General features: G+C 35.9%; 1 protein-coding gene across 2 annotated transcripts in view; it reads left to right on the top strand.

The window, feature by feature from the left end:
* Positions 1–7429, top strand: part of LOC123526546 (uncharacterized) — a 42155-nt gene extending 34726 nt beyond the window's left edge. For both annotated transcript variants that reach the window (XM_053523033.1, XM_053523032.1), the window contains exon 9: positions 7096–7429. In XM_053523033.1, coding sequence (XP_053379008.1) covers positions 7096–7295 — 200 coding nt within the window. In that variant the 3' untranslated portion in view covers positions 7296–7429. The remainder of the gene's footprint in view (positions 1–7095) is intronic.
* Positions 7430–22633: the final 15204 nt, after the last annotated feature.

The following is a 22633-nucleotide window of genomic DNA, read 5'->3' as shown; positions in this document are numbered from 1 at the left end:
CCAAAAAAAACTTTTTAAATAGAAATTCTATGCAAGTTTTGCAGGCAGGCAAGGTTCTCAGAAACTGCATGATTGAATGCTTTCAAACTCGTTATAAGACTTGGGCATCATAAGGTGATCTCACGGGTCAGGATTCATAACTCTGGCTTACATTTTGTCAAACTTGTGGCCCGTTTGCATGAAAGCTCATTTCTCTGAAACTACTTGGCCAATGGCATCTTAAGATGACCACACATGGCAGGTTTCATAACTCTTGCTTACATTTTGGCAAAAACATATACCTTTTTCACTTAAAAATGCTGACTAAGCAGACATTTCGGGGACTATTGTACTGAATTCTTTCAAACTTTTCTCAAATGTGAATAAAGAAGGTGCTTTTGAAGAGATATAACACTATAAGTTTGGAAATTTTACAAACTATGTACGAATAATACTGAAAGTGAAAGTAGAATATTGAGGTTCATTTCTGATAGACAATAGATCCTTAAAGACCCACCACGACCTAGTGACCTACTTTTTTCGCCCACAAAAACGGGGGAAACTGCGATTTAAAGTAGTTGCTGTCAGTCACATTTTGAACGTTTATCCAACATTTTAGTCTTGAGCAGCTTGGATAAAAAAGTTGTAGTAAAGGGAAAATATAAGTTACTGTATATCTTTCTTCAGTTTTAACAGAAATGAAAGCGTGTTTTTAGCCCACCATCATCATGATGGTGGGCTATTCAAATCACTCTGCGTCCGTGGTCCGTCCGTCCGTCATTCCGTCCGTCCGTCCGTCCTTCCGTCCGTCCGTCTGTTAACAATTTCTCGTTATCGCATCTCCTCAGAAACTACTGGGGGGATTTTGACCAAACTTTGTCAGAATGATGTATTGATACCCTAGTTGTGTCCCCCTGAAAATCAGTCTGGTTCAACAATTGTTTAGTGAGTTATGGCCCTTTGTTTATTTCTATAATTTACATAGATTTATATAGGGAAAAACTTTGAAAATCTTCTTGTCCAAAACCACAGAGCCTAGGGCTTTGATATTTGGTATGAAGCATCATCTAGTGGTCCTCTACCAAGCTGATTCAAATTCTTTCCCTGGGGTCTAATATGGCCCCGCCCCGGGGGTCACATGGTTTATATAGACTTATATAGGGAAAAACTTTGAAAAACCTCTTATTCAAAACCACAGGGCCTAGGGCTTTGATATTTTGTATGTGACATCATCTAGTGGTCTTCTACTAAGATTGTTCAAATTATCCCCCTAGGGTCAAATATGGCCCCGCCCCGGGGGTCACATGGTTTACATAGACTTATATAGGGAAAAACTTAAAATCTTCTTGTCCAAACCACAAAGCCTAGGGCTTTGGCATTTGTAATGTAGCATCATCTAGTGGTTCTGTACCAAGTTTGTTCAAATTATCCCCCTAGGGTCAAACATGGCCCCGCCCTGGGGGTAACATGGTTCATATAGACTTATATAGGGAAAAGCTTTTAAAATCTTCTTGTCAATAACATACAACATTCAGATTTGGACCACATGTATGGTTTTGCATGGCAAGATGAACCTTGACATGAGTTGACCTTGATTTTGACCTAGTGACCTACTTTCACATTTCTCAAGCTACAGCCTTCAAATTTGGACCACATGCATAGTTTTGTGTACTGAAACAAACTTTGACCTTTACATTGACCTAGTGACCTACTTTCACATTTTTGAAGGTACAGGCTTCAAATTTGGACCACATACATAGTTCTGTGTTCCGAAATGAAATTTGACCTTGATTTGACCTAGTGACCTACTTTCACATTTCTCAAGCTACAGCCTTCAAATTTGGACCATTTGCATAGTTTTGTGTACCGAAATGAACTTTGACCTTAAGATTGACCTAGTTACCTACCTTCACATTTCTGTAGCTACAGGCTTCAAATTTAGACCACATGCATAGGATTGTGTACCGAAAGAAACTTTGACCTTGACATTGACCTAGTGACCTACTTTCACATTTTTGAAGGTACAGGCTTCAAATTTTGACCACATGCATAGATTTGTGTTCTGAAATGAAGTTTGACCTTGATTTTGACCTAGTGACCTACTTTCACATTTCTCAAGCTACAGCCTTCAAATTTGGACCACTTGCATAGTTTTGTGTATCAAAATAAACTTTGACCTTAAGATTGACCTAGTGTCCTTCTTTCAAATTTCTCAAACTACAGCCTTCAAACTTAATGCACATGCATAGTTTTGTGTACAAAGAACTTTGTCCTTGAAATTGATCTAGTGACCTACATTCACATTTCTCAAGCTACAGCTTTCAAATTTGGACCACATGCATGGACCATATGCACATTGTTTTGTACGGAAATGAGCTAGTCAATAAGTCTTGAAATTTGGAACACTCAAAAATGGCACATTGGTGGGCGCCAAGATCACTCTGTGATCTCTTGTAATGCTCTTCGGAATATATGATTTTATTTAGAAGTTCGTTTACTTTCTCTTTTATGACCACGAAATGCCGCAAGCATTGCTGATGAGTCCTGAACAAAATTCATATTTAGCTGAAATATTGTGTTTGTGCTTCCTTATTTTGTAGGGGCACTAGAATTTTCACTTTTAATAAATGTCCATACGTCAGTCTGAATTTGTCTTATGCGCATCTCAAAAAAAAAATAAAAAAAATATTTGACCTAGAATCATACTATTGTTATTCAGTATGTGAAGTTGCGCACCTTCAGTTTAATTTGGGACTCCAATCAATGAGACCAGAGTTGTTGCCCTTGACTTAGTCAAAAACATGAATAATAGACGTATAAATTTGTGTCACATACATCTCAAAGAGTATTTGACTTAAACTCGGCTGCATGTCTGTTCTCGTTTTGATTCGTGATTATTTTTCACGTTTTGGATTTACCCTTACCTCGTGACTAATTCGAACATTGGGGTGTAATTAAATAAAAAGAAGCACACAAAATTGAAGCAGCAAAGGCTTAGACATTGTAGCATATCCATCCCCTCGTGAATGATGCAAGAATAAGTAAAATACAAATTTTAAAGTGAAATACTCACTTTCATTTAATATACCATTTCTATACAGTCGTGACATTTTTCTAAAGCATTAAAACTAGACAGATTATAGTTATGAAATGAGTGAATTTTATTGGTGCAGACTTTGAAGTGTTTTTTTTTTTTTTTTTTTTTTTTTTCTTGAAAACGAAACAAAATCAAATTATATGAAAATATATAAATGATTCGAAGGAACCACTCGTAACTGCTGTGCGGATTCGAAAAAAAAAAAGCATTATTGTTAACGAATCCAGTTATAAGTGGCTTCCATGTACACAACATTCACGTACAGCAGTTTCATGTTCTAACTAAACATGCAAAGTCGGTAGAATATAATTGTTGCTAAACATGAAGTGTGAAAGTCTTTTAGATTTTTTTTTTTCAAAAGCAATTATTTTTGAAGATATACAGATTTTTATCATAAATTGAGTATAATTACTGTAGAATGGGTAATATTGCCAACGTTTTTCTTTTCGCGAAATAATATTCGCGAATTATGCCAGTCACTCGCGAATTAAAACTGTTCGTGTATATTTTAAAATATTCATTATATTTTAAAATTGTATTACATTTCGCGACTTTTTTTTTACATCGCGGCGAATGAGACTGCTAATCATAGATCGCTAAACAAAGTATACGCAAATATCATCGAATCTAAAGTATATAAAGATTTCAGTATTATATTTCAAACTGACAAAGTTTCATCAGTGTTAAACATTAATTATCATTGCTGGAAAAAAAATCTCAGACGGGGTAACTTACGTTCGGCCTCTATTTCCGGGAACCTAAATGATCTGTCATAAAATCTATCAAACTAGACGTTAGGTATACAAGAATCCAAATCGTCATGCAATTGCCATGCTATTTTCTGCCCGAAGTAATAAATAATTAAACAAAAAAACACCAAAAATGGAAAATTATCAGTTGTCCTGGAAATGAAATCCTAGAAAATCTTAAAATTCCGGATGTTTTGTTACGCGTGAAGAAGCCATTATTTCTGTTTTTCAGTTTTCTAAAAACTCAATCGGAAATGAAAAAGAAGTCAAACAGACGGGAGAAGTTTGTCTAAGACGGGATTGATATTATTTTCTTTGGCTTCAGACAGGGTGTGTGCTCTGTGAAAGTAGTCCGCTTATCTATACTTAACGCTGAAATTTCAATACACGCGTGTGCACTTGCATTCAAAACATGACACGCAGATTTTCAGTATTTTGAGATCTTGAAAAAGAAATCAGAATATTTCATTTAGATAGTATCTAGTGAGACATTCAAATTATCAAGAACAGCATTAAGGTATCTGCCTTCAAATGTATTTCGTTCCGAAATTAGTGAACAATAGAGCCTCGTTCTGAGACTGTCCTAGGCTATAACGGAACGTATTTCCCTATTTATAGGGACAGTCTACATGCTCTCTCTCTCTATTTTCATTCTCATGTTTATGCTGTGTGTATGTAAAGCTTTTTGAAGTTACACGCAGTCACGTGTGTTGTTTATTATTGTAAGAAAAGTACCGTGCACCGTTTTTATATGAAAAAGCGTAAAGTGGATTCTAGATATCTAGCAAAGGTTGTCGATTCAAATGAACCACAAAAAGTTTCCGGTTGACTTTTATGTCCAAATTTGTCGTATTAACTTATACCACCAATCAACATGTCATCACTTTAAAGTACTCTACTGAGTGCCATTTTGAAAATACTGAAACATTCATTTATACCGTAGGATGTAGAAGATTTTGCATAGCACAATGTGCTATCTCCAAAAGCGCTATTAGCTAAGTCCTCTTCAGCCAATCATATCGCATAATTTAGTCATGTTACCGTGTTTTTCTAATTCTACGTTGATCTATGTCCATTTGTCTTTACTATTAATTAAAGTGAACTATGTGTAATAAAGAAAAGTGCGATCATTTAACACATGTAATCGTGTAATTAACTTGGAAAGTAAGTAAGTGAGTAAGTAAGTAAGTAAGTAAGTAAATTGTTATTATAGTTTAACACATAATAAACAAGTGTTTGTATACTTTTGTTTTTAAGAAGGATTAATTAAAGAGATTTGTTTGTTTGTTTTGGGTTTAACGCCGTTTTTCAACAGTATTTCAGTCATGTAATACCCCAGTCACACATACGGCGCGGAAAGCTACGTCTAACCACGGATAAAAACGTAGTGATCCGTATCTATCCGTATTGATACGTACCTGAGACGTACCTTAAAGTAGAATCTAGTAATCCATATCAATTCGTACCAATCCGTACGGCTCAGGTACGGGTTACTACGTTTCTATCCGTAGCTAGACGTAGCTATTTGCGCCGTATGTGTGACTGTGGTATAACGGCGGGCAGTTAATCTAACCAGTATTCCTGGATTCTGTACCAGTACAAACCTGTTCTCCGCAAGTAACTGCCAACTTCCCCACATGAATAAGAGGTGGAGGACGAATGATTTCAGACACAATGTCGTTTAACAAATAGTCACGGAGAACATACGCCCCGCCCGAGGATCGAACTCACGACCCCGCGATTCGTACGCGTAGACCAACGCTTTACCTACTGAGCTAAGCGGGCGGGCTGGATTAAAAGAGAGGTAGATGATTTAAAATGTAATACGAGGTTTTTCGAAACTGTATACCTGAGTATCATCTGCAAGTTATTCTCGACTTTAAAGGATATAGAAACTATCAATTTCCGTAATTTGCATTCGGTGCTCCTTGGTGATTACAGATATTTACCGAAGCCTGGCGGAGAAGGTACGAGAAGCTGCATCTGTCCATATTTAAAGGTGTACGCTAGAACTCCCTGTATATGAGATGGGCGAAATTTTTCCCAATAATAGAATTTCTTCAAACTTTGGATATCGAAGGACAGTCATCTAAGAAACAAAAATATGCAATAAAACTCATAGGTCACCGGTATTGAAAAAGAGTTATCTGTCCTTGAAAACGTCATTTTTTGGGGAAATGCCGTTTTCAAGGGCAGAGAACTCTTTTTACAATACCGGTGACCTATGATTTTTATTGCATATTTTTGTTTCTTAGATGATTGCCCTTCAATATTCAAAGTTTGAAGAAATTCTGTTACTGGGAAAATTTCGCCCTGGGGCAAATTCTAGCATACGTTCTTAAAATGGATAGGTACCTAGGGACGGGAAGCAAGAATTTTTTTATTTTTCTTGTACTGCGACATATAATTTAATGCTACGTTTTAATTCCATGCAGTGTAAAACTATTATACTTTTAAATCTTTCATGTAATAACTTCTCTCTCTCTCACTGATAGGTTTGAAGGTTGATAATGATCGATAATAAGATGTTATTTTAAGCTTTCTTGAATAATAACACAATTCGCCTGTTTCACAGGCGGCGCTGCAAGATTTCACTGCCATTTAGAATAATGCCTCGGAAACGGATTGTGGCTTGGATCTGCATGAGGTCCAAATTATCTGAAGCCCTCAGTTGTTAGATAAACAATCATGCTTCTGTTATTGTCTTTTTACGAATAAAAAATTATGACAGAAACAAGATATATACTTAATAAATCTTTAATCGAAACAAAAAAAAGGAATAATTCGTGATTTCAATTTCTTTTCATAAGAGTAAACAATTATCAGAAATAACAAATTTTAGAAGCAAAGCAATAAAAAAAATGCTGCAAGGAGTAAAAAGATGAATATAGAAATGGCAGATTTATTCGAGAATTTAAGAACTTCTGATAATAAGTGATTTTATTTGTGTTGTGATCGATGCAAACTGAAATGAATACAACAGACTTTTATGAAAAGACCGCAACTAAATATTTGTGGATTATAAGTTCGCCAATACTGTTACTAATTGGAACATTTGGAAATATTCTGTCATTTATCGTGTTGAATCGGCGTCAGCGCACGAGAACGTCAACGTCAACATACTTATCCGCGTTAGCTCTTTGCGACTTATTCGTGCTGCACATTGGTTTAGTTCGACAATGGGTCAGGGAGACTTTTGACTTTGATATCAGGAACATAAATGACAGTTTCTGTAAAATACATTTCTATCTGGTTAATTTCTTGTTACAGTTGTCATCATGGATTTTGGTCGCCATTACTGTGGAGAGGGTAAAAAGCGTGCGAAAACCGCACATGGCCAAAGTAGGGTGCACGAGAAAGTTAGCCATTTGTGTCCTTTTGGCAGAAGTCACTGTGCTTATGGTCTTGAATGGACATATTCTGTTTGGGGTGAAGATTCGTATAGCAAACGACAAAGAAACAAATACTAGTGTTTGCACGTGCGAACCTGACAACGCGAATGACACATATTCCCGCTTTATGTACTTTGTGTGGACTTGGATCGATTTCGTTGTCGTCTTCTTTTTGCCTTTCCTCATTCTTATGACGAGCAACATCCTCATAATAGTGAATGTGAGACGCAGCAGACGATTCCAGCGTCGTGTTATAAACCATGTAACAAGGGTAACCAGGAATGCCCCGCAGAAACCACTTATTCCGATGACGGCAATGTTGTTAACCTTGAACTCTGTGTTTTTCGTCTGCGTCGGACCTGTCAACGTTTACTCGATTGGACAATTTTACTGGTGGCCCGAAGAAACAGAAGGACATACATTGGTTGTTCAGTTACTCCTATGGGCTGTTGCGAATATCTTAATGTATACAAACAATGCTGTGAACTTTTTGTTATATTTCATGTGTGGATCCGAATTTCGGGTGGAAGTGAAAAGTCTCCTGCTCATGTGCTGTAAAAGACACCAGAAAAAGAAATGTTGTGCGCAGATACGAAAAGCTGCCAGATCGCAGTCTACAAACACTTCGTTTGAGCTGATAAGTGTGTAATATGTTATTGTTGCACAATAAAACATTTCTTTTTTCGAGTTCTTCTTCACTGCCATCTGTTAGACAATGGAGGATATTTGTTTTGTTTCAGTGTAAGATCGAAACATATTTCACCGAGTGAACACCATATGTAATATTTTCAAGAGTGGCGCAGCCACGAGTGAAAATTTAAATCATGGTGTTTATGAGCGAAATTTATTTCGATCTTTCACTGAAACAAACAAATGTTCTTTTTATTTCATGTATTTTCAATGGTTTTAAACAAATTATATCAATTTTACCCGCGCAACGTAATGTACATCGCATCATTACGTCATAATATATATATATACATGTAGAAAAACTGTCAAATAGTTCTATATGACATTTCCAGATTTTTTTAGATTACGTATATCTTTATGATCCTGTAAGTATATATCTTTAGTGAAGTAAATTTTGCAAGGACTTTGCGATTTTTAGCTCACCTGAGCACGAAGTCAAGGTGAGCCTTTGTGATTGCCATGCGTCCGTCGTCAACAATTTGACTGTTAACACTCCAGAGGTCACAATTTTGGCCCAATTTTAATGAAACTTGGTCAGAATGTTACCCTCAATAAAATCTTGGACGAGTTTGATATTGGGTCGTCTGGGGTCAAAAACTAGGCCACCAGGTCAAATCAAAGAAAAAGCTGGTAAACACTCTAGAGGCCACATTTATGATAATATCACTATGAACCTTGGTCAGAATGTTAATCTTGATGATTTTCAGGTCAAGTTCAAATCTGGATTATGTGGATTTAAAAATCAGGTCACCAGGTCAAATCAAAGGAAAAGCTAGTTAACATTCTAGAGGGCAAATTTAAGATGTAACTTCATGAAACTTGGTCAGAATGTTAATCTTGAAAATCTTTAGGTAAATCATGAATCTGAGTCATGTTGGGTAAAAAAACTAGGTCACCAGATCAAATAAAATAAAAAGCTAGTTAACACTCTAGAGGCCACATTTATAATCATATCTTAATGAAACTTGATCAAAGTGTTAATCTTGATTACTTCTAGGTCAAATTTGAATCTGGGTTATGTGGGATTAGAAACTAGGTCACCAGGTCAAATCAAAGGAAAAGATTATTAAAAACACTATAGAGGTCACATTTATGACCATATCTTAATGAAACTTGGTCAGAATGTTAGTCTTGATGATTTTAAGGTCAAGTTCTAATCTGGGTTAGGTGGAGTCAAAAACTAGGTCACCAGGTCAAATCAAAGGTAAAGCTTGTTAACAGTCTAGAGGCCACATTTATGACTTTATCTTCATGAAACTTGGTCAGAATGTTAATCTTGATGATCTTTAGGTCAAGTTCTTATTGAAACAGAGAAAATATCAATTGTATTTAATTGATAAATATCAGTATTTCACTTAGAAGCACAAAATAAATGGTTTTCTCTACAGCTCTAGAATTTCTCTCTACCACATACATTTAGTAATTTAAGATTTTAAACTCCATAATGAATTTATCTAAATTTTGCAGCTTTGAAATTCAAATTTGAATGCTAATTTGAAAGTCTAATTCTGATTATTATGGCAGTTTCATATTAATCCAGCAACAAAGGAAGTCAGTATTGTAATATAGCCGAAAATGACGAATTTAAGGAGAAAAAATCAACGAAATTATATATTTCGGGATACGAGGAAGAGCATGAAGTGACACACATGTCAAAATTTGATGGGATTAAACTACTTTTATATACTTTATACAAGTAAGCAATCTGTGGTTTTGTGCAATAAGTTTTAAAAAATAAAATGTCATTACGATATATCTGAATTACAAAATATGATAAAAATATTCATATTACATAACAAGAGAACATAGGTCCAAATAAACCCTTGTCATGCTGGACACGATTGATTCTGCCTTTGCGATCAGTGCACATCCGTGCAGTCTGATCATGATCTGCACTGTTCGCCATTCAGTCAGTATATTTTTGGTAAACACCCCTTTAAATAGTTAATGGTAGTGTCCAAATTGAAAGATGGACACGTTCATTGTAGAAATTTAGCAGGGTAAGGGTTAGACTGGCATCAGTCGTTAGAGTCATTAAATGTATAGTACTTGGCCATAAAATCCTCTCTGATACCACTTTCTGATAAAATTTACAATATCTCTAGCCTCTGTCTCTAATGAATCCTCATCGAGGTTATGTAAGCCGAAAACGCATTTTATAAGTCTGTTGAGATAAGCCACAGTAAAAGGGTTGATATATATTTAAAAAAAAATAAAAATAAAATGGCAAATGTTTAATCTCAACAGACTGTGTAAGTCTAGGTAAGGGTTAACATGCAGGAAAGGCGTGACAATATAGCTGACATACCTCCGCAAACCACAATAATACCTAAGTGTTGTGTCCTAAAACAGGTAAAAAAGATCTTTCATATTTATTAATGAATTTAAAAGTAAAATGTGCTATTTATATGCTTTATGTAGGTTAGCAAAAATAGCTTTTAACATCAAAACCGGAAATGTAATTTGCATCTGTTACAAATAAATTAAATTAACGTCATATCAGTTTTCTTACTAACAAAACGACCCCACATTTATTGATTCATTTCTTTTCCCTTGTTCTTGTTTTCAACATGAGGAATGTCGTAATTGTCGATCGACATTATTGTATTGTATTGTATTGTATTGTATTGTGTTGTGTCGTGTCGTGTCGTGTCGTGTCGTGTCGGTCGCGTCACGTCGCGTCGCATCGCATCGCATCGCATCGCATCGTATCGAATTGTATTGTATTTTCAAAATGAGGAATGTCATGGAAATATTAAAATAATTATCGATCGACACTACGATCGTCATCAAGATTGAACGCCTTTCTGATGAATTGAATTGATTTGAATTGCATTGCATTGCATTGCATTGTATTGTAGTGTATGAATATTCTCGATCGGCACAACGTCCGTGCACAAGATTGAACGTCTTTCTGCCTTATTTGATGCAAGAGACACGATATGGCATGAATTATTTATGTGACAAAAAAAAAATCGAAAAATTACTGCTTTAGAGCCGGCGATATGAAAATCATGCTGGATCATGCCAATCAGCAGCTAGGGTATAAATCACAGAGATACAAGCTAATCAATCATACAGACTGAAGGAAACAGATCTAGGAGTTTACAACATAACGAGGTTAACATACCCTTTCAGTCTAGGCGACTTACAAACAGCTGTAGACTTACAAAGTCTGTTGAGATCATAAAGTAATTTCTTTCTTTATAATGACACTAATGCTTTCTAAGAACACCCTTTCTCTCTAGGCTCATCTCAGCAATTAGAGATAAGAGATATTGTTGTTTATTTCTTCAGAAAGTGCTATTAATGAGAGGATTTAATGGCAGATATATTGAGCCGTGCTATGTGAAAACCAACATAGTGGGTTTGCGACCAGCATGGATCCAGACCAGCCTGCGCATCCGCGCAGTCTGGTCAGGATCCATGCTGTTCGCTTTTAAAGCCTTTTGGAATTGGAGAAACTGTTAGCGAACAGTATGGATCCTGACCAGACTGCGCGGATGCGCAGGCTGGTCTGGATCCATGCTGGCCGCAAACCCACTATGTTGGTTTTCTTATAGCACGGCTCATTTAATTTAAAGTACCGCCAGTCTAACTACTGATGCCAGTCCAACAAGGCTACGTTAACCGTTTACTAATATACCCCTGTGATATTTCGAAAAAAGGTTCACACTATGACCATTAAACTGAGACAAAGTGAATGGTTTAAATAAATTATTTTTGCATCATTTAATATAACTAATATTTGAGATATTGCTTGCAAATGGCTAAATTTCGCGTATCTTTTAAAAATATTTTTTTATTATTATTATTGTTTTTGAATGGGGGTGACCTGTAATAAATGCTCATTTCTCTAGATCTTCTCAATATTTTGCAACGAAACTGAGCAGATCATTGTGAAATGGGTGTGCCTTGAGAATGAATGCTAATTCTGGAAAAATTCAAACAAAAAAGATTTCTTATAGGCTGATTACTTCCCAATCAAATGTAAGCCTACGCAGATCCATCAAAAGTAGTCCAAATACAAATAGTGCTAATCTTTTTCCTTTCCTCGTGCCCCTCCTCAACAGCATCGTGCATGTTTTTCTTTTACTCTACCACGTTTCAGAATGTATATGTAGCATTCTGTCGAAATCGGCATGTTCCTATCGCATGCTAAGAAAAAATGGCGGCGTAAGAATTTTATGTCTCGAAAAGAGACATTGAAAGAAGCGAAAAGTAGTAAATTCAGTGAGTTGTATTTAACTAACCGTAGTTTCCTTATATAAAAGTTAACACCTCTTTTATTTTTGTTTTTCTATAGTAGCGATATAGTTCGTCATGGGAATATAAGTCTCTGAAAATCTGATGTGCTAGAAAATGCCGAAAACCCGTTATAATGCACCTGTCAATATTTTGCCCGCCCGGGGGAGCGGCGGGCATACACGGGACTTTAGACAGAAGACCATTCCCGACAGGCGGGAATTTGACAAACATTTGATATACCAACCAGGCTCTAGGGTGGGATTTAGACAAAAAAGGTTGTCCCTAGGGTTGGGATTTAGACAACAAAATTTTTGAAATGTCAAATTCCCCTGGGTCGGCCCTCCGCCCCCCTGGGCGGGCAAAATATTGACAGGTGCATAAAGTAAGTGGATTTTATATGAAATAAAGAAAAGCCGGCTTAAGTGTAGTTCATGCAGCCTATAATGGAGGCAAATATAATAAAGATAGCTATGAAGTAGATTAACCTAGCATCTATAGAATCTCAAACAACTGATAAATGATAATTATATGTATAGGATATAAGACGAAAACGATCCAATATGTAAAATACTGGACTGTCCGAAGCGCGTTAGCGCTGAGGACCGTCCAGTATTTTACATATTGGATCGTTTGAGGCTTATATCTTACTTAAAACATTGTTTTTATGACATAACCTATAAAAAATTACGTATAAACCATTGACGTAAAATATTCTTGAATTAATTCGGTTTTTATTCACATTAATGCATTTAATAAAAGTTGCTATATGATTATGAAATACCCTGTAGATCCTCATGACAATTTTACGCACGTTTTTCTCATAATGCACGATTGCGTTTTTCTCGGGTTTCTCGCCTTCGTGATATTGGACTTTCGTTAGCCCGGGATTCTCGTGATGCTATTAATTGTGTTTACACATGTACACTGATGTACGGAATAAGCAGTAGTATTCTCATGAGTGGCGGCGGGAGGAGATAAATTTTGTGACATTTTAGAAAGGATTTATTTTAATTCATGGCTAGGATAAAGTGATTATGTTTTTTTATTTAAATGTGTACAAGGAAACTTTCTTTGTGTTAAAAATTACAAGGGTATGGCGGATTATGATAATCAGATAATGTTTCACTGAAAGTATAGTTGAAATCGGACAGCTGGAGAAAATGAATGCTGCATGTGCACTGAATGAGAAAATGGGTTGTTTGTTTACACGCCTGACAATATACTGTTGTGATTTATTAGTTCAATGACAGTTTTGTTGGGTTGTACATGAACTTGCCCGAAAATCTTCAAATTTAGTGCAAGAAGACTTACAGAACAGACATTTTAATATATTATCGGATACAGCTACTGGTAAGTCCAAATCATATTATTTTCGTTCCTTTAGACGCATAGTGGCGAGGCGGATGCAGAAAACTAAGGAAAACTTGCTTTCAGTATGATTTTTATTGATGCACTCAAAGCTGCTCGTATTTATGTTGTTATTATTACAACGGATGTTTAATGTAGTCCCAACTGAAATACTGAAAAATATATTTAATATCATTCACTTTGAATCTATTAAATTTATTTTCACTAAAATCTCAGTATTTCATAAAATAGCATAGAATGAAATAGAATATACGAGTACAAAGTTAAAAGATATTTCGACAAAACAAAATAAGGCTTTTTCTGGAGCATTACTTGAAAAGTATTGATGACATTTCATTTAAACTTAACAAAATCATAAAGGCTATTGACAGTACGGCCTAAAAGAACTACTGTGAAATCATTAATATTCGTTGGGGACCAATTTTCGTGGATTTCGTCACGGGTTGGGTCATTCCACGAAATTTAATCCCAAAGAACAAGTAAAGTTCTCACTCATTTTATGTTTAAAAGTTGAAATCCACGAATTCATATCCCCACGAAAATTGCCGTTTTGACCAAAACCACGAAATTTCATGCCCACGAAATTAAATGATTTTACAGTATCATGATTGGTCTTATAAAACTGCTTTTTCAATAGAGAGCAATAAATTCTTGCACAATTTTTAAAACTGGAAGAAATTATTGCTCTAGGGAAACGTCGTTTAAGGAGTAAGACTACGTTGACGCATGCAGAATACATATATGTATAATGCTATTTTTAAAATTTTGCATCTAGATCTATACATAAAATTTAATTTTGATATTAATTTTCCCTTTTATTATCAGTACTGTGTTATTTTATTGGACTGCTTTCATTTGATTACAATATTTCTATATGGAATTACGCTACATGTATTGATAAATATTGGACTACACGAAGACATTGATTTTGTATATAAATCGTTTTCCTCGTGCAGTCCAATATTAAATACACAGTCCAATATTAAAATAACATTGGACTCGACGTGGAAAATACTGAACTAAGTCCCATTGAAAGCAGTCCAATATTAAAAATACAGTACAGCGAGAACAAAGGAGTGACGTCATGACAATGTTTTAAGCTTGGATAAACGACATAAACAAAATATCCCGTAAACTATAATAGTTGGTCATTGGTCAGTGTCTTATCATGATGACCACAGTGCATGACGTCTACAAACGCGTCAAGAAAAGGTCATTGACCGGTCCAATACGATACGAAGGTCATTAGTTGCTCTCGTAAATTAAAATGATAAACAGATAGGCAGTTGACAATTTATTCTTCTCAGTGTTATACGTGTGAAAGCTGCCCGTTTGACACTAAAATATAGCTTGTTTCTTACGTATAAAGCAAGGCTTCCAGGCTTTTACGATTTAAATGTGATTTATGTTATGATTTATAATAAAAAATATCTTGATTTTCAGGGTTTTATGCATGTACAAAAATTTAGTTGAGCCGCGCCATGAGAAAACCAACATAGTGGCTTTGCGACCAGCATGGATCCAGACCAGCCTGCGCCTGCGCATCCGCGCAGTCACTGGTCAAGATCCATACTGTTCGCTTTCAAAGCCAATTGCAATTAGAGAAACCCGGTTAGCGAATAGCATGGATCCTGACCAGACTGCGCGGATCCGCAGGCTGGTCTGGATCCATGCTGGTCGCAAAGTCACTACATTGGTTTTCTCATGGCGCGGCTCAGTTAATCAAGTGCAATTTATATCAAGGCGATGTAAATTTGCACGTTATGTTGTAAATTTGGTATCATACATAAACCCCAGAAAACAAAGAAATCAAAACTTATGGTTAAATAAAAAATTGAACCACTGAAGTACTTCAATAAGGAAAGATACCCTGGTGGTTATTTTATACTGTTACCATTTTAACGTATTGTTCTTAGAAATAGGATGGAATTTATTTTGCAAGATATTTCGCCGAATTTACATTGTTCACACGGAAAATGAGTTTTAAAAGTAGAAAATTTGTATTTATTTTCTGAGTTTGATCCTGCAACTTGATCATCAGCTTCATCATAGCTCACTTATTCCATCCTCGCTTCGGTTTCATGGTTAGTGTTAATATCAATATCGAATTGAGATATATTGTAAATAAATTGTCTTTTTATTCATTTGAAATACATAATTGACATATTTGTATTTGTATTGTTTGTTTATGTAAAAGAAGTTAAAGATCTTCTGGATGAAAATGAATGATTTTGTAAAACATATTATGAGCCGCGCCATGAGAAAATCAACATAGTGGGTTTGCGACCAGCATGGATCCAGACCAGCTTGCGCATCCGCGCAGTCTGGTCAGGATCCATGCTGTTCGCTAACGGTTTCTCTAATTGCAGTAGGCATTAAAAGCGAACAGCATGGATCCTGACCAGATTGCGCGGATGCGCAGGCCGGTCTGGATCCATGCTTGTCGCAAACCCACTATGTTGGTTTTCACATGGCGCGGCTCATTTGTTATCAAAGTTGATGTTTTATTCATACAATTTTATAACAGACTAGAATAAACATGTGTTCATTTGTCAAACTTAACGATTTATAACTGAAGTATTACTTATATAGACGGTTATTAACCCTTACCCTGCCAAATTTCTATAATGAACTGGCCCATCGTCCATTTTAAGCAATATCATTTATAATTTAAAGGGGTGTTCACTGAAAATTTACTGACTGAATAGCGAACAGTGCAGACCATGGTCAGGTCGCAAAGGCAGAATCACTTGCCGCCAGCAGGCTAAAGGTTTGAAGACCCTATAAAGTATGCACTTGGCATCACTTCTAAATTTTACCTATAAAATGGAAATGAACCACAATATAATTAATGATTTTTTTTTGTGTTTAAAATGTGTTGCTGTAACTGTTGTTGTTGTTGTGGATGATAATGCTAATATCAGTCTGTTACTGATGGAACAATAACATGGCGCTTTATTTTATATCTTACGAATTGTTGGACTGTTTATTTCCGTTTACTGTCAAACAGTACAGCGTTTTGATTTTTTTTCTCAGTTTCTTCTTTTTTTATTTTGTCTAATGTGTTACAGTTATGATGGAGCGTGTTGCAATTTTCTACAAAACATAGTTATGGAAGCTTCGGTCATTGCCTTTTATTCTATACTAGAAAAGCTCCATTGGTGGCTTCATTAATCAGTTGGAGTGATGACAAATACTTAATAGGAAAACGTTTCTGACAATTTATATGTTGAGTGTGCTTCTTAATGCCATAAATGATCCTGCAGGACGGTTTAATTCTAAAATTGACAAAGCTGAATATCTCTTCCCGCGAGTTATATGCGGGTTTCTACTGATTGTCATGGTTATGTTGTTATTTTCTGTCTAAAAATGTCCATATCGTAGGTTTATGCCTAAAAATCTTGAACAGTACATGTATACAAAACATTTTATATTGATCAAATAATATCGATAATTTCTAAAGCGGGAGAAAACATTCTTGAAAAAAATATCTAGGGAGAATAATATTGAAATTCTCGAATCCGTTATTTTGCGGTTCAATACATTCTGTTTTTAAAACTCGAATGGAAAGGTAGGTAAGTTTACAATTTTTTTCGGATATGTAAACGAAATGCTTAAGCATGATGCTATTTTCTTCAACAAAGGGGCGGGACAATGTTCGGCGGGGCGACATTCGGCGGGGCGACAATCGGCAGGGCAACGTTTCGCGGGGGGTTCGGCGGGGCGCCATTACGACGTTTGTCGTTGTGTCGCTGCGACAGAACGAAATAACGAAATGGCACATAACAGCCACCATAACTAAGAAATAATTACCGTTATATAAAAGAACATATTATGAACAAACTGGTCCTTAGTGGTATAACTAGTATGAAGAAGTATAACAGGATTTTTTAAAATTTCTATGGACAACGACAAAAGCTAAAAGCATGTACAAGAGTTGAATTACATTTAAAAAGCAACAAAATAAAAATTATGTCTATTTTCGATAACCGAAATGGACTGAAGAAAACATAGCAAAGGAATTATATAAGAATATGTCTCCCTTATCGGTGAACATATATTTCGAAATCACACTGCAAACAAACAAATATCCTGTATGAAAAATGTAGGGGCAATTTCACTTAGTGATAAGATATTTAAAGAAAAAAAATATGTTGTGACAGATTGTCATACGAATTGTCACAACTAAACAGGTAAAAAGATAATGATACGTAAACAATGCCATTAGGTACAATTTAGTGAGGAGCAATTGAAAGAAAATGTAATACACTATTTCAAAATATAAATAAATACACTTTACAAAATGTATGGAACTTACAACGTCTTAGAACTACTTTTATGGAACTTACAATGTCTAAGAACTATTTTTATGGAACTTACAATGTCTGAGATTTATTTTTATGGAACTTACAATGTCTGAGAACTATTTTTATGGAACTTACAATGTCTGAGAATTATTTTTATGGAACTTACAATGTCTGAGATTTATTTTTATGGAACTTACAATGTCTGAGAACTATTTTTATGGAACTTACAATGTCTGAGATTTATTTTTATGGAACTTACAATGTCTGAGAACTATTTTTATGGAACTTACAATGTCTGAGAACTATTTTTATGGAACTTACAATGTCTAAGAACTATTTTTATGGAACTTACAATGTCTGAGAATTATTTTTATGGAACTTACAATGTCTGAGAACTCACGAATGGGAAGAATGAACAGTGTGTGTAAATGCAAATATACTGTGGGTGATGTTCCGTGTGCTGGTGGTCAGAAGGATGAGATATATAAATGAGCCGCGCCATGAGAAAACCAACATAGGGCGTTTGCGACGCGCACGGATCCAGACCAGCCTGCGCATCCGCACAGTCTGGTCAGGATCCATGCTGTTCGCTTTCAAAGGCTACAAAGACTATTGCAGTTAGAGAAACCGTTAACGAACAGCATGGATCCTGACCAGACTGCGCGGATGCGCAGGCTGGTCTGGATCCATGCTGGTCGCAAACGTACTATGTTGGTTTTCTCATGGCGCGGCTCAAATCAGGAAAAACGTAAACGAACAGGCATGACAGGCATAGTGTAGAGCCTCTATGAATGGAGATGATGAATTACAAGGATGATACTAATTATATAACGGAATCACTTTTATAACTTGCTCTTTGTTTGTTGATTTTGCAGTGTTAAACTTGTAAACTTGGATATTCCGTAACATTACTTCAAAGTTCTAAAGAAATGAACACAGTTAAAAGTTCTGACAAGACTGGCACCTATCGGTAGACTGACGTCTGATATCATATGAGAGTCGGAGCTAGCAATCGTAGATGTGGCCGTACAATGTTTCATGAATTTCAGAAATACATGTTCTGTTTTCATTGCACTGTAACCCAGTTTCATGACGAACAGGTGAGCAACCATGAGCTTACTAAGGGAGGAGATGACCGAATGGTAGATTAGGCAGACACAATTAGTACCCAAATTTAAAACGAGCATGGGCAGATTTCATACGCTTTGAAGCCCTTCGATTTCCAGTTCTTACACGTATCATTCTTATACATGTATTCATTAGCCAGCCAATATGCACAGACAGGGTAAACGCGACAATTCCTGGTGGCGGCAAGTCTTTTACATAATAGGAACATTCGCACACACCACATCATGTCCTCTATTAGCCTTTGGCTTCAAGCATGAACAGTTACAGCATGCCTAACGTAGATCTGCTGACATCTCCGGACGTAAAATGTCTAAAGCTAGATTCCGAAGAAGCAAAAGGTGACTTAGTTTGTCCAGAAAGCAGAAAAGTGACAAAGAATTCAAAGACCTAGTCTTTATTTTTTGTAGCCGATCAAGTGGAAACGTTATTTAACCTTAGAAAGAAGCATTGTTTGAACTGCGATCAGGTAATTGTCATCTGGTCACAGAAGAAGGAATGTCACTTAATGATTTCGTTGCTACAAGCTTTCTTTGAACAAGATGGCAGAGATACTCAAACAGTGCAAGAAGCGTGTGTGGAATACATAACTTTTCCAATAAATGTTGAGATTGGACGAAGAGTCTTTAAAGCACAGTACGAGGGAGTTAAGTGAGCGTGGTGAAGAGCTGAGATACAGCGTGCGCTTCCATCAACTTTTGTTAGCCCCGTGTCTTTTAATTTAAAGTGCATTGGTTGTGCTTAAAGTACGTCTCTCCATATAACCCATTTTCAAGTACATATTTAAATACATCGTTTCACCCTTGACTTCTAGAAAGTTGTTTATAGTTATTGATTGTATGCCTTACTGTCTCTCTAACTTCCATATCTTTATAACTTTCTTGTTACACAAGAGATTTTAACAGCTTTTCAGAAAAGCGGGTTATGTTATCTAATGACTTGTCCGTATGCATTTAGATATAACAAAATGTAACAAAAGGTCCTTTGGATGCATAATGCACAATCAAGTTAAGTAATAATCTACATGTCCTAGACCTCTTTCAGAGAGACGTTTGCACTGTCCACCTTCATTTAATGCTATGTGCATTTCTAAAAAAAACCAACACATTCTGTCTTAGCCCTTACCCAGCTAAATTTCTATAATGAACTTGTTCATCTTAAAAGGGTGCTTACCAAAAAGATACTGACTGAATGGCGAACAGTGCACATCTTGATCAGACTGCACGGATATGCAGGCTGATCATGATCAACACCGGTCGCAAAGGCAAAATCAATCGGGTCCAGCATGATAAGAGTTAGACTTCATTTTGTAACTAACGCATTTTGTAATAAATTTGATAACATGTACGTGTATTTTGCAATTATACCTCGGCAAATACATACATAGCTGATATGTTTAACCCAGAATTTAGTGCTTGACCCTAGATATGATCACCTGTGTGCTGGTTTAGGAAAGAGCTATAAGTCATATTTGATCAAAGTGGTCACTTTTTATCACTGTCTTGTCAAAATGATATACTTTCGTATGAAAACGGCAACTATTTGAATATCATGTTTGTATAGATATCATATTATAATAACATGACCATCTCCAATGACCGGGACATGTGTGGATAAGGTCACCTTAATCAAAGAACAAACAGAAGCTATGGTCCCGTTTATCATCTGCAGTTTACTGACCTTTGTTTCTGCTCTCTTGTAAAATTAGGAAGGTATTTTTTTGGATTTTTTTTTTTAACACAGATATAGGTCTAGAACCGACTTTTTACTTCATGTTTTAAAAAAAACGAGGGTCACAACTTCTCCATAAGTAACAGATAGGATAATTTTTGTTAGGTTATTTACTCAATTGTTTTATTTTACGCTAATATTCGCGGACTTAGTGACCCGCGAACTTGAAACATTTAAGCAGCATTATCTTAAAAAGCCATTAACCGACTGCGAAGCGCGAATTTATAACCACATGAATGTATCTCTTCGCGAAAAATTAGTAACGCGAAATCGGCCCAGTCCGTGTAGTATGCATCATGCTGAATTTTTATAAAGAAATGCTATTTTGACCACTGGTGCCCGTCCAGTCTTGGTGCCCATATGGGTGCTGCCCACTCCAAAAAAAAAATTAAATAAATAAATAAAAATCAAAAACACTGTTTTAATCCTAAAATGAAAAAGAAAATGGAAAAAAAAATGTTTTTCCCTATATATACTCTTGTATGGAAAAGTTCCATATAAGAGTATATATAGGAAAACATTTTTTTTTTCGTTTTAGGATTAAAGCAGTGGTTTTTAACTTTTTTTGAAGGGGGGGGGGGGGGGGGGGCACCCATATAGGCACCAAGACTGGACGGGCATATGCTTTCCTAGCTATTACTTTAAATAGTACTGGAACTTAAAAATTGCAGCCGCTACAATATTCATTCTGGAGAAAGGTTTGTTCACAACTGTAGGTCATGCAAACGCGGGGATTTGCGGGTACTAGCCACACTAGTCTTTTTTTATCTACATTTGGGTAGAATAAAAATAAACCCCCCAAAAAACATTCATACTAATAACCTGGTGAACTATTTAAAACTCTTTGCTTTCGGGTGAATTGGTACAGTTTCACTGTCTTCGCTACTTTGATGACGTAAATGAATAGATAACAGGGGTATCTAACCCAGCTACATCATGAGTGAAAATACAAACTCTTCTCCTGTTAGCATAGCTATTTAACTTTGATTTGTAATAGATTATAATCAGCAGAAACACGAAGACAAAAGTAGAGACAACAACAACAACAGTAACAACAACAAACAAACAAACAAACAAACAAAAAAAAGAAAAGAAAAAATGTATAAGTTTTTAGATTTATACCATTTTGTAACATCGTTAGTTATATTTAATTTTATTCCTATATGTATAATTTGTATATCAATGAATTTGATTTATGCTGTTTAAACTTACAGTTGTAGAAATAATGAAACAGTCATAACGCATATACAAAACTATTTAAACAATAACCGAAAAAAAGATATGAGCCGTGCCATGAGAAAACCAACATAGTGGGTTTGCGACCAGCATGGATCCAGACCAGCCTGCGCATCCGCGCAGTCTGGTCAGGATCCATGCTGTTCGCTAACAGTTTCTCAAATTCCAATAGGCTTTGAAAGCGAACAGCATGGATCCTGGCCAGAATGCGCGGAGGCGCAGGCTGGTCTGGATCCATGCTGGTCGCAAACCCACTATGTAGGTTTTCTCATGGCGCGGCTCATTATTATCATGATAATAAAAGTAAACTTTAGAAACAAAAGAAACAGTAATATTCACAACAGTATTAGAACTACAAGAATTATAGCAACAATAACAACGAGAATAGCTATAGCAGTATAAGAACGAAGAGAGTTATGACAACAGTAGTAACGAGAATACTAAAAAGTATAATGAGCGAATGCACTTATATATTCTTAACACGAATGAATAACATGAAAATGTCCATATAAGACAGCCACGGCGTTCCATACACATGCACTGTCAAGTTGATATTATACTATATGATTCTGGCAGAATTAAAGACTTTATAAGACAGTCACCCACAAAACAGAAAACCCCACAGAATATATAATGAAGCAAATTTGATTGTATATTTCTGGCCTTCGTATGTTACACGCAAGTGTATCCCAGCTAAGTGCCTGATTATCG

Source organism: Mercenaria mercenaria, chromosome 14 (genome assembly GCF_021730395.1).
Source record: "Mercenaria mercenaria strain notata chromosome 14, MADL_Memer_1, whole genome shotgun sequence".
Taxonomy (NCBI): Eukaryota; Metazoa; Mollusca; class Bivalvia; order Venerida; family Veneridae; genus Mercenaria; species Mercenaria mercenaria.
This window is presented reverse-complemented; position numbering and strand designations above follow the sequence as displayed.